The 16,055-nt window shown below is 39.0% G+C and overlaps 1 protein-coding gene across 2 annotated transcripts in view; it reads left to right on the top strand.

Moving 5' to 3' along the window:
- The window catches only part of TLK1 (tousled like kinase 1), a 121,805-nt gene that overhangs the window by 83,923 nt on the left and 21,827 nt on the right, over positions 1 to 16,055 (top strand). For both annotated transcript variants that reach the window (XM_006141487.3, XM_014592115.2), the window contains one exon: positions 9,975 to 10,072. In XM_006141487.3, the coding sequence (XP_006141549.1) occupies positions 9,975 to 10,072 (98 nt within the window). The remainder of the gene's footprint in view (positions 1 to 9,974; positions 10,073 to 16,055) is intronic.

Genomic DNA, 16,055 nt, shown 5'->3' on the forward strand with positions numbered 1-16,055 from the left:
TTTCTGTTTTTCTTTGCAAAAATGGATCATGACTTTTCCGACAATCTAATTGTTGCAAAGGGAATCATTTCCTATCTTTAAAAAGTTGTTTATTTTAGACAAACCTGCTAATGATCCTATTTTACATTCTTATACTCTGTGCCTCATGTGTAATCTGTGGATTTAAGAAAATTAAAATGCCATATACCAGTTTGCTTTTATGGTTGACCCTGTTTTGAAACCAGTCTTTTCTTTCTTTCATTTTAGATTTTTTTGCCATAGGGCATGTGTTCTTGTAGTAGAGACAGAGAATGGGTGAGAAATTGGCCCCAGAGGGATGGCCACGCAACAGTCCCTTCTCCATTCTCCTCTTGGGATTTTGGATATGCATGCACACATGCACGCACACGTGTTTCTCAAGCCTCCAAGGACTCGAACTGTGGAGTTGGCCTCCCTGTTTTTAAAAAAATTTGCTATAGGGCCCATGCATTGCCTGCCAGGCACAGAGAGGAAAGTGAGAAAGCTCTCACCAAGGGTGATAGCCACGTGCCAATCCTTCTCCTCTATTCTCCTTGCAGGATTTTAGGTACATGTGCATGTGCATCTGATGTGTTTTTTAAGCCACTGAGTTCAAGACTTGAACCATGCCAGTAGGCCAGGTCGGATCCAGCCACCTTAACTACCACACCACTGGCTAGCCCAAAATTAATCTTCAATAAGTTCTAGTTATGGAAAACAGTTTATTTGTGTGATTTAAGAAGCTCTACCAGGTTGTTTATATGGTCAGATTGTTACTCTGGAGCTGAGGAAAACTGTGGATATGCTTTCAAAGATTGTTGCAAATTAACACATACAACTAAAAAAAAAATTCTGAAAAACCAGCTCCCTTGTAATAGATTTTCTCTGTAGTCAAAATAATTATTTATTTAACTTTGTTATTGTTATTTTTTAATTTGACCAGAGAGAGAGAGAGAGAAAGCAAGCTGCCAGGTCTGGGACTCAAACTGGGGTCAGCCATGTAGGAATCCAGCACCTTAACCACCACATCAGTTGCCGGCTCCAGTCAGGATATTTTTTAAAAGATAAAGTTACATCATAATACTTAAAACTGATGAGGAACTTGGAATTGTGAAAGTTCTTTAGGATAATAACTATGCCTTGACGCCACTGCTGCTCAGCTTGTGATGTGAACAGCTGTGGATACGTGCTACTCTTTACTTTCTAATCTTCCAGTTTTCTTGATTTTGAATATTTGATTAGCTGGAGAGATTGTGTAAAGAATATTTGACATCTCAGTATAAATTATTAATTAATATAGTAGGGATTGGCTTTAATGTGTGTGTTTTGGTGTTCATGTGTGTGTGTGTTTATTTAATTTATAAGCTCTGAATGTAAGTGTCAGAAGTTTTATTGGAAAAACATAACCAATTTGTAATTGAAACAGGATTAGTCAAGAATCATCAGCACCAACACAAATGTATCTTTGCAGACCGAAGGAATCAGCTAAACAATTTACAGTCATCTCAATCTCTACTAAAACAAAAATCACATCCAACATGCCACCTGACACCATTTCTTTCTCTCTCTCTCCTTTGCTCCTTGCGATGTGGCATTCATCTCTCCTTGTGCCTCCGTTCTGAAGAGATAACAGTATAGCAACAACTCTGCCACTGAAATCCTGTTCTCTGACCGATATTGGCACCTGCAAAGAGAAACAACCAGTGACAGGCAGCAGCAGCATCAGTATTAATCTTCCATGATGAAATCTTTACAGGTCAAGAACAAGTTACACAGCTCTTTTCTCACTCCTTCACAGTGGACCATGCAACTAGTTGAAATGGAAGACAATGGATTGTCTGCAAGCCTTTTGAACAGTGGAGAATACAGGGCGTTGGTTTTAGGTGAATTGACTCCCAAATATTTTTGAAGTTTAACATTCCCTTTGGTCTGTCTTTTTAGAATATCACAAAGAATAACTTTGCATATGTGACAATTTTTTTGTCACTTTAGGTTTGAATTAAAATATCAGAATAAGTATTATAAGAGGGCTTAATCTTCAAATCTATGTGTTCACCTTTATGTTTTTGGCCATGACTAGAAGAAATCTTTTGGGAATTCTTCTCTCAATTAAAGCCAGCCAGATTGTACATTATTATCCTGTAGAACGTAGCACAAGATGCTACTTCTACAGACAGTGGTTTTCAGTGGAATTCTGTTGGAAATACTCTGTACTAGAAATAGTCATGATTAAGCCCATGAAGAATGTTTTGAGGCTCCTGACTTGCTATGGGTGGGCAAGAAAGGTGCCAAGAAGAGTGTTGGAATTCTACACTTGCCATTTCGTCTGTACTGCTGCTTCCATTTAAAAATGAGTAGTCCATAAAAGGTGACCAGGCTGAGGGAACATTGCATAGCTGTAGTTGGGAAAACACCTAGTGTTGATGTTCTCTAGCCAAGTCTCATACAGCCGAAGTTCCTGGATGTTTCCCCATTTATAATCGTATACCTTACTTAGTCATAGATGATGTTCAGTTAACAAAGTGAGAATTTAGGGGTAACAGGTGCTTCCCTACCATTTCCTGTTAATCCACTTGTTGTATAGCAATTAAACATTTTGGAAAGAATCACAAGTCGCAGTAGCTATCTGTTAGATCAGAGTTTAATTACTTAAGGTTTATAAGTTCAGTCCAGAAATCACTGCTTCACAAAGAAAAAGGAGATAATTGGTCACTGGCCCTTCCCAGTCCGAACTGTATGTCCATGCCATTTCTATGCACATTCATAGTTGAGAGTGTAGAAAACTAGCCTCTTTGGGCCAGTCCATGGCCTGGTGGTTAAGGTGGGTTGATCCCACATGGCAGACTGCAGTTAGAATCTTGGACCCGGCTGCTTGAGAAACACACTAGGCCTGTGTGTGTGTGTATGTGTGTGTGCCCAAAACCCCAAAAGAAGAGAGACGGAGGCGAAAGGATTGTGGCATGACCATTTCCCATGGAAGTAGCTTTCTCCCTCTCCTTATCTCTCTTGGGCTTTCCAACAAATACTTGCGCCCTCTGGCAAATTAAAAAGAAAGAAAGAAAAAAAACCTAGCCTCTTCTTGTTAATGGATGGAAAGTTCAATATTTTCCATACTTTTTCTGTTGAATTGGGGCCAGCTAGTGGCATGGTGGTTAAGGTGGCTGGATCCCACATGACCGACTGGGTCCCAAATTAGTGGCTTGGAAAGTATATAGGGTGGTGCAAGGGAAGGCCAGAATCAGGAGAGGAAAATGGAGAAGGGATTATAGAGTTGCCATCCCCCTGGGGAGTGCTTTCTCACTCTTTCTCTTTCTGTCTCTGGTGAGTACACACACTCTACAACAAAATTACAAAAGACAAAACAAACAGAAACCTTTGGAATTGAGTCTGCCAACATCCAGATAAAGATTATAAAGAAGCAGAATGCTGGAAGAGGACTGTGATATGCTTTACTGTCATTGTATCTGTGTGCTGGGGCTTGCTGTCAGTGCCTTGGTTAGTATTTAACATTAAGCAATTCCTCCTCCATGATACAGCAGCCATCATTTCTTCCCCTAGATGTGTAGTGAATATTTAAATTTTGCCAATCAGTTGACTTCCTACATGTATTTGCTGCTGGGGAAGTGGGCTTTTGTTTGGTTTGGTTTGGTTTAAATAGAATGGAAGCAATAACAGAATCAAAACCTGCTTATTTATTTATTTATTTTTTATTTTATTTTTTGGAGATGTTTTCGCTATAGGGCACGTGCACTCGCCAGACAGAGAGAGAGAGACATAGAGACAGAAAGCGAGAAATAACCCCCCAGGGGGATGCCACGCCGCAATCCCTTCTCCTCCATTCTCCTCTCAGGATCTTGGGCATGCAGGCACACGCGCCCGACGTGAGTTTTAAGCCACTGGGTCCGGGACGCGAACCTCGGTCGACTACATGGGAGTCCAATGACATAGCCAGTACACTAACTGCTGGTTCCCTCAAAACCTGCTTATTTTAACAGGTCATTACCAGTAAGCGGTTTCAGTATATTCATACATTTGAAGAAAGAATAACCACCGCTTCTCCTTACACCGCCCCCAATAAAAAGAAGGAAGTGAGCTATGAAAAGTATAAAGCATCAGGAGAACATTAATAATAAAGGTTCTCAGAAAATACTAAGCTAGTCCAACACACCTGAGGAAGATATTGTATTGTTCTCATCAGTAATCAGTTTAGTGAAGTTTATTGATTGAGGATGGGAGTACATATAAAGTTAGGAAAAGGAAAATTCTAGAATTTCTTGGTTTTTGTTTCTCTTCCTCCTACCCCACTCCCCAGTTATACTCAAGCAAAAGAATTAGTACAGGGCAATGCTTCAAAACTGAAATACATTCAGACCTGTTTTGTCTGGGTGGTGGTTCTGATTTGTTGACTAGTTGGTTCATATTTCCATATTTAGAATATAAGAAAGCCTACGATCTGGTTATGTAAGGATAAGTGTGAAGTAAATTGGTAATTAATTTTCTCCTTATTTCTTTTCTTCTGCACTATTCTTTTTTCTCATTGGCTTTGTATTTTTTTTTCCTTAATGAGAGGGTCTCACTCTTATCATTACTCTCCTGCCTCATCCTCCCAGTAGCTAGGACTGCAGATATATGCCACTGTGCCCAGCATTTGAGTTGGGCTGGGAATCGAACCAGGCCTCCCACGTGGCCTTGGCCTGTGGAGCTGCAGCATCACCCAGTGTGTGCCACTACAGCTATGCCCTTCCCGTTAGCTTTTAATAATGTCTTTTTTTAATTTCACCTTCCTGGCGATAAGCTTTTAGGCTCACATTATAGTTTATGTAATTAAAACTTAATTTTTTGCGGGACCAGCAGATGATGTAGCGCTTACTTCGCTGGACTCCCTTATGGCTGACCACCATTTGAGTCCTGGTGCCTTGAAAACTATACTGGATGCGTATAATGCATGCCCAAGAATCTGGGTGGAAAATGGAGAAGAGATTGTGGTGTGGCCATCTCTCCAGAGGGATGATTTCTCACTTTCCCTCTCACTGGCCTTGTCTCTCTCCGCCCCCCCCCCAAGCACACACACCCTAAGGCAAAAACCTATTTAAAAATTACTCAATTTTTCAAGGACTTAGAGATGGCATCTTTAAAGGGATTTATACTGTTCAGATTACTAAAGTGAGCATGGTATTAAACTCTTTGAAACCTCATCCTAAACTAGTGTTTTAAAACCAAGTAACGTTATGATGTTGTTAAATAGATCAGCCTATATACTTTTTTCTCCTTCCACCATGTTTATAATATTACATAAAAATTCTTTTTAACCTTCACTGAGTATTATTAGAGGAAAATTTATCAAAGTATTTCCTATCCTTTTGTTGTAAAGAATGATTTATACCATTCCATTTGTTATTAGTTTTTTTAATTTGACCAGAGAGAAAGAGCAAAAGAGAAAGCAAGAAAGCAAGCCAGCAAGCCTCTCGGTCTGGTACTTGAACTGAGGTTGGCCCTATTTGGGAGACCAGTGCCTTAGCCACCACGCACCTGCCGGCCCTAATTCTTCTATCTTACCTTGTCTTTATAGGAAGGCAGTTCCTAGAAATTGAGTTTTTTGATGGGGATAATAACATACTGTTCAGGATTTGCTAAATAATGTTAAAGTAGTGTTTTTTTTTTCAGGGAATGTATTGTTTTACACGTGAAACTACATTTTATAACTCTCTAACCTCTGTGTCTTTAAAGCTACACATGTATTCCACTTTCTCTCAGTAATTGCCTTTTGAAAAGTTGTTGTTATGGGAAATGCTTATATGTACTTCAGATCCACCTAATAGTTTTAATCTGGAATTCTACATAGATGTTACATTGCTATAATTTAGTTTTGACTTAAGAGAGTTGGGCCGTAGGGATATTAAGTTGCCAGAAGAGACTTTGATTACAAATAGAAAGTATTTCTATACTGAAGATCTTGTCAGAACAAACTATGGTGGTTAAGTTGCTCTGGGATTTATTTTCTGTATAAATTGTTAAAAATTAAAAATGTTGGGGCCAGCAGGTGGTGTAGTGGTTAAGGCTGCTGGATTCCCACAGACTGGGTGTGTCCTGTTCCTTGTAGCTTGAAACTCATGCAGGGCACATGTGTGTGCATGCCCAAAATCCTGAGAGGAGAATGGATTACCATGTGGCCATCCTTCCAGGGAGGGGGTGATTTCTCACTTTCTGTCTCTGTATTTCTCGCTTTTTTTCAGTAAGTATGTGGACCCTATGGCAAAAAACTAAAAAAAAAAAGGAAAGAAAGAAAAAAATTTAAATGTTGGAAGGCGGTGGCTTTTTTTGCAGGTGACTTAAACAGTGAGGCAACATTGAGATCTGTTATTGAATGCCTATGAGACTTAGGTTTTTGTTTTTGTTTTTAGTAAGTAATTCAGAATATTAGAGTTTATTTTAAAATATTGTTTAAACAGCTATAGTATATACTGTTCAATTGTCTAGAGTTGTACATTTTTTGTTTAAATGGGTAATGTCCTTTTATTGTATATTTGATCACCAAACCAACCTACCTGTTTAATTCAGTCTATCTTTACTCTGTATTGTAATTGCCTACAGAGACCAGTTTATTTCCAGGGTTGCTATTTGTCTCTGTCTTCTAGATCTTCTCTGCTTTAATTAACCACTTTGCTAGTCTATGTGTTCAGGATAGAACCATGATAATTTTACTAGCACAGTTTTGCTGGTTATCTTTCTTTTATCCTGCTAATCTGACCTAGCTTTGTCATGAGTTTGAGAATTCTATTCTATAATGATCCAGATCAGTTGTGAGCCCAAGTCATCCATGCTTCTCCCAAACCCTCTGAAAAAGATGAGTTGCGAGCATAGCTAAGAGGTTCATGTCAATATTAAACCAGGAGATTATAGCCTATGAGATACATTTCTGGAAATGATATGTGCCAAAGATAAATAGTTAAGAATACTATATTCTGGGCTATTGTACTGTGGGAACAGAGCCAAACTGGGCCTTTTTAGGACAGGTCACTGGACAGTACTACCCTAGCACTACCTGAAAGTGTGTGTATTGGTTTGCTCAGGCAGCTGTAACAAAATCTCAGATTGGGTGTACTGAAAAACAAATTATTTTATTGTAGTTCTATAGTCTAACAGTTCAAAGGTCAAGGTCTGGGAGGGTTTGATCTAATGAGAGCTCACTTCCTGGGTTATAAATGTTCACCTTGCTTTGTCCTCACATGGCCTTTCTCTGTCTTCCTGGGGTTGTAGTGTTGGGGAGGGAGATTTCTTTAATAAAGCGACCGCATCATGAGGTCCCTACCCTAATGACATCATCTAGCTCTGGTTGTCTCCCAAAGGCCCCTTCTCCAGACATCTTCATATTGGGAAGTTAGGGCTTCAGCATATGAATCTTGGAGGAACCTTCAGTCCATATACGATTTATTTTTTAAAGAGGGAGATTTTTTGCTATAGGGTGCATGTGCTCACCAGAGACAGAGAGAGACAGACAGACAGAAAGTGAGAAATCACCCTCAGGGTGTATGGCCATGCTGCAATTCCTTCTCCATTCTCCTCCCAGGATTTTGGGCACACACGTACACGTACCTGGCGTTGAGTTTTAAGCCACTGGCTCTGGGACTCAGACTGCAGTCAACTATGTGGGAGTCCAGCGATGTAACCATTATGACTTAAAGTTCCTTCCTCCTAAAATACCTGAAATCTAGCTTTTTCCCTAGCGCTTCTGATTTTTTTTTTTTCAAGCGAACTTAACAATTCAAACTGAATGAAGTTTCCTTTGCTTTTATTTATTGGGATTTTTATGAGACATATTTGTCATGCAAATAGGGGGAAAGCTTGCTTCAATTTAATGACACATGCATATATTTTCCCTTCTTCTAAAATTTTGTGGTGTTACTACAATGTTGTCCACATATCTAAAGATGTGAGACTATGTGCATCTACAATCTAGTTGAATTTTGTATTATGTATTTGTGAGTCAATAAAATTTAAGTTGTATAAATTACTGGTGAAATAGTGTTCCCAGGCCACAGTTTCAAATACAAGTGATCGAGCTGGTATTCTAATAGACTTTTCAAAATTTTATCCAATTACTTAAATTTTCTCAGCCTGTCAGATGTTTAGTAGCTTCCTACCATTGTTTGAGAGTCAAATTAATGGCAAGTTTTAAAGGGGTAAATGTTGGGGGCCAGTAAAACGTGGCGCTCTGTGAGGTTGACCCCACATGGAAACATGTCAGGATCATATCCAGAGACCTCGCTGAGCATACCAGGCAGCTCACGCCCATGGTCTTGGGCTAGCTGAGGCTGGGGCTGGATTGCATGTCAAGGCCCTGTCAGAGACATTGTCTCTCTCTCTCTCCCTTCCCCATGGAAGAAGTAAATGAATAAACTTTAAATAAATGAGTAAGGCAGCAAATGTTAATATGCAGGAAAAAAGTTAACTGCTGTCTAGATTCTGTAGTGTAAATGAATTTAAATTTTTTCATACGGCCAGGCATGCTGGTATAGCCAGTTTCTTATTCTATTGTATTTGACTGAGACAACTTAGCTATATTTTGAATTTATTGTTCTAAAGCTTTTAAATTTATTTCCTGTTCTCCTAATGAATTTTTGATAATGAAGTTTCTTAGGATGTTACCCTGTTTTTTTAATTTTTGTAAAATTAGAAATATTTGTTACTGAAGGTATGTATATTAAGTGGAGAAATTTTGGTTAACTTAAGATAATCTATTTTAGAATTATCTCTCTTATATTCTAGAAAGGTTTATCTCCTTTTAATTTTTTCTTCTTGAAATTTTCCATTTGTTATCCAGGTATCTAATCTACATTAAATATACGTCTCAGATACAGGCACCAAAGACTTTACACCTTTCCTGTCTTTTTGAATAAGATGATAATAATGTTTGTATTTCAAGAATAACTCAGATTTACTAATATTTTTATGGTAAAGGAATATTTTTAATATCAAAAGTCACTAAAAAGCAAAGGAGCTAATGAAATTTTTTAAATTAAATACACTATTCAGAAATAACTGAATAACTATTCTGTTTCGTGTGACCTAGCTATATAATTGTAGTAGGTAAACATTTAGGCCAAGGTAATCTGTATATTTATTTACTCAACAAATATTTATTCACAAACAATTTGAAAACTGGGAATTTATCTAAATTTCTAGTGAAATGTATATTCTCATTCATCTCATAAATAATATTCAAATTCTTATTGACAAAGGTGTGTGTGTGTGTGTGTGTGACATGGATAAGTTTGCATATTCTTCTGTTTGATTTTTAAGAATTTCAAAAAATAATGTATTTGAAGACATGAAAAATGTTTCTCAAAATTTTTATATTAAATTACTGCTTAAGTAAGTTTCTTTAGGATTTGCCTACATCTGCTCTGATAACTGAGGATCTACCACAGTAATTCATGACTTTTTTTTTTTAATATCTCTTTACAATTACAGTGGGATTTATCCAAAGTCAGTGGTCAGAGTGTATGTGTATATGTGTATTTGTATTTCAGATATTGTAAGGTCTAGGAATAATAATGATTCTTTTTTCTTCCTCTTTAACATTGTAAAATACCTTTTAATTATTCTCTTAAATGAAAATTTAGATGGACCACAAATAAAGTTTTCAGCTCATTTGTGTGTTATAAGTTAGTTTCAAAACACCTTGCAGTCACTTTCAAGATAGACATTATAAAAATAAATTTCTTGTAGTACAGATAAAACCTGGCATCTCGTTAGGTGTAGATTTTTATGTGGAGTCTGGTTTCTTGAAATAGGCTTCTGCCTTATCTCTTTCTATCTTTCAGGCATTGAAAAGAGCACACTGGTCTTTTAATGTAGTGGTACTTTATAATACACTATTCTCCCCATCAGTGTAAAAAATTGATGCATGAGTAAAAGTACCTTTTTTATATCACAAATAAATTGAGCTTGTTATAGTCCCCTCTCTTCATTTTCAGGAAGAAGCAGAAATCCAAGCAGAGCTGGAACGTTTGGAAAGAGTCAGAAATCTTCACATACGGGAGCTCAAAAGAATAAACAATGAAGATAATTCACAGTAAGTCACTTTTTGTGTTTCACAGTTTCATATGATACAAAGCCCCCAACCTCCCCATCCCTACCCCATGGAGAGCATAAACACAGTTTCTTCGTTGGAGTATCTTATCACACTTAAAGATCCAGAGTCCTTCACAAGGCTCCGAAGACCTTGTGTATTCTGGTCCCTGACCACCTCACCATCACATTGCTCCCATGTCCCCCTCACTTGTCATAGACTTGCTGGCCTCCTCGGACTTGTCAGGCACATTCTTCTCTCAGGGCTTTTGTGTTTGCCATTTCCTCTGCCTGAAATGCTCCTCCTGTAAAGGTCTGTGTGGCTTACTTTACTTCACTCCAAGTGTTCATTAGAGAAGCCATTCTTAGGCCACCGCATCTAAAATAGGAGTTCCTGTGTCACCCCATTCCCTCTTTCAGTATCCTTACCTTGCTTTATTTTTTGATAATACTTATCACTCTCTGGAATTATAATTATTTTTCAGCTATTTATTATCTGTCTCTTCCCACTATAATGTGAGCAGGAACTTAGTTTTGTTCTTGCTGTATCCACAGATCCTAGACCAGTGCATCACAGGTAGCAGGTACTTAATAATAAGTATTTGTTGACCAAACACCAAAGTTAATGTTAACTAGTGAAGAAGAAATTATTTCTCCTAAAGATATACATTGGTGGAAGAGCAACTCCTGTCTTGAACTGTCAATTTTAAATCATTGTAACTAGGCTAAAACACATCTTTATTAACCAAAATAGGAATTACAATCAACACATTTTAGCCAGTGAGAGATAAATTTGTTTATTCCTGTAGTGTAAAGTTCATGGTTCAGGATCCAACAAACTCTTAGAAAGCATCTTCTGCATCCTGCTGGTTGTGGGAATGTTTCCCCTGCAAAAAGTTGTCAGGATGCTTGAAGAAGTGGTAGCTGGGGGAACCAGCAGTTAGTATAATGGCTATGTTGCTGGACTCCCACGTAGTCGACCGCGGTTCGGTTCCAGAACTCGGTTGCTTAAAACTCACGCCGGGCGCGTGTGCGTGCGTGCCCAAGATCCCAGGAGGAGAATGGAGGAGAAGGGATTGCGGCGTGACCATCCCCCCTTGGGGGTGATTTCTCGCTTTCTGTCTCTGTCTCTCTCTCTGTCTGGTGAGCTCACGCGCCCTATAGCGAAAAAAAAAAATCTCTCCAAAAAAAAAAGAAGTGGTAGTTGGCTGGCGAGAATTCAGATAAGCATTGTGAGTGAGGCTAAACTTCATAGCCCAACTCATTCAGCTTTAAAGTGTTGATTGTGGGGCTAGTAGGTAGCATGGTGGTTAAGAGTGCTGAATTCCCACATGGCCAACCACAGTTCGAGTCCCGGACCTGACGGTTTGCTTCTCAAGTTCTTTCTTTCTCTCTCTTTATTCCTCTCTGGTTAAATTAAAATAAATAAATAAATAAGTATAAATAAAATAATTATTTTTAAAAAATGATGTTTGTGCAACATGTGGTTGGGTGTTGTGGTAGAGAAGAGTTGGGTCCTTTCTGTTGACCAGTGCCATCTATAGGCATTGCAGTATTCAGTGCATCTCATCGATTTTGCTGAGCATACTTCTTAGATGTAATGTTTTACAGAGATTCACAAAGTTATAGTGGATCACCAAACAATGACCCATGACCTTTTCTAAATACCGGTTTGGCTTTAGGAAGGGCTTTGGCACTTCTGCTTGGTCCATCCACTGAGCTGGTCATCGCCCATTGTCCTATAAAGTCCACTTTTCATTGCTCATCACAATCTAACCAAGAAACAGTTTGTAGAATAAGATGACATTTAAAAAGCGACGATTTGTGGGACCAGCAGTTAGCATAATGACTATGTCGCTGGACTCCCATGTAGTCGACTGTGGTTCGAGTCCTGAACCTGGTGGCTTAAAACTCATGCCAGGCGCTTGTGTGTGCGTGCATGCCCAAGATCCCAGGAGGAGAAGGGATTGCAGCGTGGCCATCCCCTCGGGGGGGTGATTTCTTGCTTTCTGTCTCTCTGTTTGTCTGGTGAGCACACGCATACTATAGCAAAAACTTCTCAAAAAAAAAAAAAGATGATTTGTTTTATTTTCAGTCAGCTCATGGGTACCACCTTATTGAACTTTGCCACCTTTACAATTTGCTTCAAATTGCCAAATAACCATAGAATGGTCTATGTTGAGTTCTTTAGCAACTTTTCATGTAGTTGTAAGGTGATCAGCTTTGATGATTGTTCTTAGTTGGTTATTGTCGACTTCTGATGGCTGGCCACTATACTCCTTATCTTCAAGGTTCTAGACTTCTTTGTAAAACTTTGAGCCGCCACTGCCCTGTATATTCATTAGCTCATGGACCAAGTTGTCTTTGCTGCTTTATGACCCATTTTGAACTCGAATAAGAAAATCTCAAATTTGCTTTTTGTCTACATCATTTTCATAGTCTGATATAAATTTTAAAAGAAAGCCAGCAAGTAATAAGTTATTAGCAAAAGATAAATAAATAAAGCAAGAAATGAACATTAAAATGTTATATAACATAACCACATTTATTTAAGAATATATCCAATATTGGGACCAGCAGGTGGCATGGTGGCTAAGGCGCTGGCCTCCCACATAGCTGATCACAGTTCGAGTCCTTGACCTGGTGGTTTGCTTTCACACTTTCTTTCTCTCTTGTGAGTGCATATACCCTATAGCACATTTTTAAATTAATAATTATAAGTAAAATTAAACAATTCTTTTTAAAAATTATCCCATATCAAATAGCAAATGTCAACAATACAAAACCACAGTTACTTGTGCATCAATATAATACTTCAATAAATCATGTAGCCAGTATCTTGCAAAAATTTGGGAAGAAATAGAAAAGTGGTACAGATTATGGAGTCAGTTCTTAATCTCCAGTTGCCATAGGTAGGAAGTGGTAAAGGAATTCAAAGAAGAGAAAATATCTGGGATCATGGGAACTTCATGAAGAAGAAAGAAATTAAGCAAGCAGATGGAAAGTAAACATCTTTTATTTATTTATCTATTTATTTATTTTTTTTGGAGAGGTTTTCCCTGCACTCGCCAGACAGACGTAGAGACAGAAAGTGAGAAATCACCCCCCCGGGGGGATGGCCACGCCGCAATCCCTTCTCCTCTCGGGATCTTGGGCACACATGTACACGCACCCGGCGTGAGTTTAAGCCACCGAGTCCGGGACGTGAACCGCTGTCGACTACGTGGGAGTCCAGCGACATAGCCATTATGCTAACTGCTGGTCCCCCAAAAGTAGACATCTTTTTACATGTATTTTAATATGAGTCATGTAGAGGCCAGCCAGTAGCATGGTAGTTAAAGCAACTGTATCCCACATAGCCAACTGTGCTGTTCAAATCTTGGAACTGGCAATTTGAAAAAAGAAGCACTCTGGGCATGTGTGCATTCCCCAGATCCCAAAAGTGCCAGGGGATGAAGAAGAGATTGTGGTGTCCACCAGGGGGTTCTCTCCCCCCCTCCCAAGCAAGCTCATGCTCCCTCTGGAAATTTGGGGGAGGGGGAAAGAGGGATCAGGAGATGGCTTAGTGGTTGAGTTGCTGCACTACTGCGGTATATTACTGTAGCTGACCACAGTTCAAGTTCTGGACCTAGTGGTTTGGGGGACTCCCTCCAGGCGTGTGTGTGTGTGTGTGTGTGTGTACATGCCCAGGGTCCTGAGAAGAAAAGGGAGGAGAAAGGATTGCTACATTGCCAGATTGCCTGAGAGGTGATTTCTCATTTTCCCTCTCTTTGACTCTTTCTAGTGAGTTCATGCACCCTGTGGCAAAAACCTTCAAACAAACAAAAAGACTGTATAATTTGAAAATTCTTGTCTTATGAGTATCAAAATCACACATGGTCAATTTTTATTGTGAAGTATTAATATCTGGCTTAAAAGAAGGCCTATTCCTGATTTTCTTTGCATATATTAATAATAAATATACAGTTTATTCCAGTGTGTGAGGTAAATGAAATAATGTAGTTGTGAAATAACCTAAATTCTGTCACTAAAATTCTAATAGAACAGATGGGTCAAAACTAATTTAAAATGAACTGTTCTGAAAATTAGGTTCAGACTTTGTAGATGTGCTTAGACTGATGAAAATGAAGTGAATCATTACAGCTTTATAATACACCCTAAAACCAGATTTTTGTAAGTTTTTTAAGAAAAGCATATATTTATCAAATGTATGTTCAGTTTATTTTGAATAAAATAATATAATGTATTGGGTTGTCAAAGTCATGACAGATGTGTCAGTCTTTGCACCTGGTGTTATTGATGCTACTGTTGACCTTTTTTTTTTTTTTTTAATTTTAAGAATACACATTTTAGAGCCACGTTTTTTTTTCCTTTGCAAAGCCCTGCCATATTTAGCTGTAAACCTTAAAGATACTTCACCTGTCTGTGCAGCGTGCAGTAGTGCCTTCATCTGTGCAGTAGACATAGTAGCAGAGCAAGTCTTTACTTTTTAAATTGATTTTAAAAATTTATAGCAAAAGGAGAATTTATTAGCAAAGTGGGGAATTTATTAACAAAGGTGGGGAGTTTATTAAAGGAGAGGGAAAGAAAAACAGAGCTCCCAAGAAGGGAAGGGTCCCAAAAAATAGATTGCCAAGGAAGAACTGTGGTGAGGGGTTTTTGGGTCAGGAAGGGCTTTGTGGGACTGGGTGGGGGGGACTAGGTTCTAGGTGGGGCTTGTGCATGCATTCCCCTCCTGGTAGGGAGGGGCACATGCTAGATAGGTCCAGTTATTTTCCTGACTTTGAAGAGGGTGCCAGGGTCAAGAGATTCTTTGTCTTGAAGATTTGGGTCATGAAAACCATTATCTTCCTCATGCCCCCTCTGCAGAGTAATCCCTAGCTGCTGTTAGGATCAACTAGGGCCAAAGAGCATTCTGACTTCTACTGCTTCTTTTTTTATTTTTTAATGCAACTATCGAGTGTTTTAATCTTTTTTTAAAAAGAATTATTGATCCTCTACCAGGGGTCTATCTAGAGGCCCATGCTTGAAGTCATGATGGGTGTTCACTAGAGACTGTCCCAACCAACCGTTTGTAGTTTGATGGATTCATTCTGACATGAAGAAAGGGAAAGGGAATCGAGATGTTTCCCGGCCAATGCACCAAAATATGATGCAGGAACATGGGGGCACAGGGGTGATCGAGCCCACTCTCACAGTGAGATATGGGTTCTTGTCCCATGCTCAGGAAGAATTAGAATCACAGACATAGAGAGTAGATATAGCAAAGGGGGAGTTTATTAGGAAAGTGGGGAATTTATTAAAGCAGGAAGTTTATTAAAGAAGAGGGAAGGAAGGGGACCAGCCGTTAGCATAATGGCTATGTCGCTGGACTCCCACGTAGTCGACGGCGGGTTGAGGCCTGGACCCAGTGGCTTAAACTCACAGGTGCGTGTGCGTGCGTGCCCAAGATCCTGAGAGGAGAATGGAGGAGAGGGGATTGCGGCATGGCCATCCCCCCTGGGGGGTGATTTCTCGCTTTCTGTCTCTCTGTCTCTCTCTGTCTGGCGAGCGCATGCACCCTATAGCAAAAAAAAAAAAAAGAAGAAGAAGAAGAGGGAAGGAAAAACAACTCCCAAGAAGGGAGGGGGTCCTGAAAAATGGGTTGCCCGATTAAAATTTATTTTATAGAAATTCACATTTACTCATGGATGAAGGGCCAACTTATAAATATGATTATTTTCAATCTTGTGTCAATACTATAAAACGTTGAATAACCATAATTCCCAACACACAAGTATATTTTGGGGGCTGGCAGGTGGCGTGTTGATTAGGGCACTAGACTCCCACATGGACAACCACAGTTCTAGTCCTGGACCTGGTGGCTTGCTTTCTCACCTTCCTCCTCTCTCTCTCTCTCTTTCTGTTGCTCTCTGGTCAGATTTTTAAAAATAACAATGAAATTAAATAAAATGATTTTTTTTTAAGTATATATTTTTAAGAGTAGT

The sequence above is a fragment of the Tupaia chinensis genome, unplaced genomic scaffold (genome assembly GCF_000334495.1).
Source record: "Tupaia chinensis unplaced genomic scaffold, TupChi_1.0 Scaffold000056_1, whole genome shotgun sequence".
Classification (NCBI taxonomy): Eukaryota; Metazoa; Chordata; class Mammalia; order Scandentia; family Tupaiidae; genus Tupaia; species Tupaia belangeri.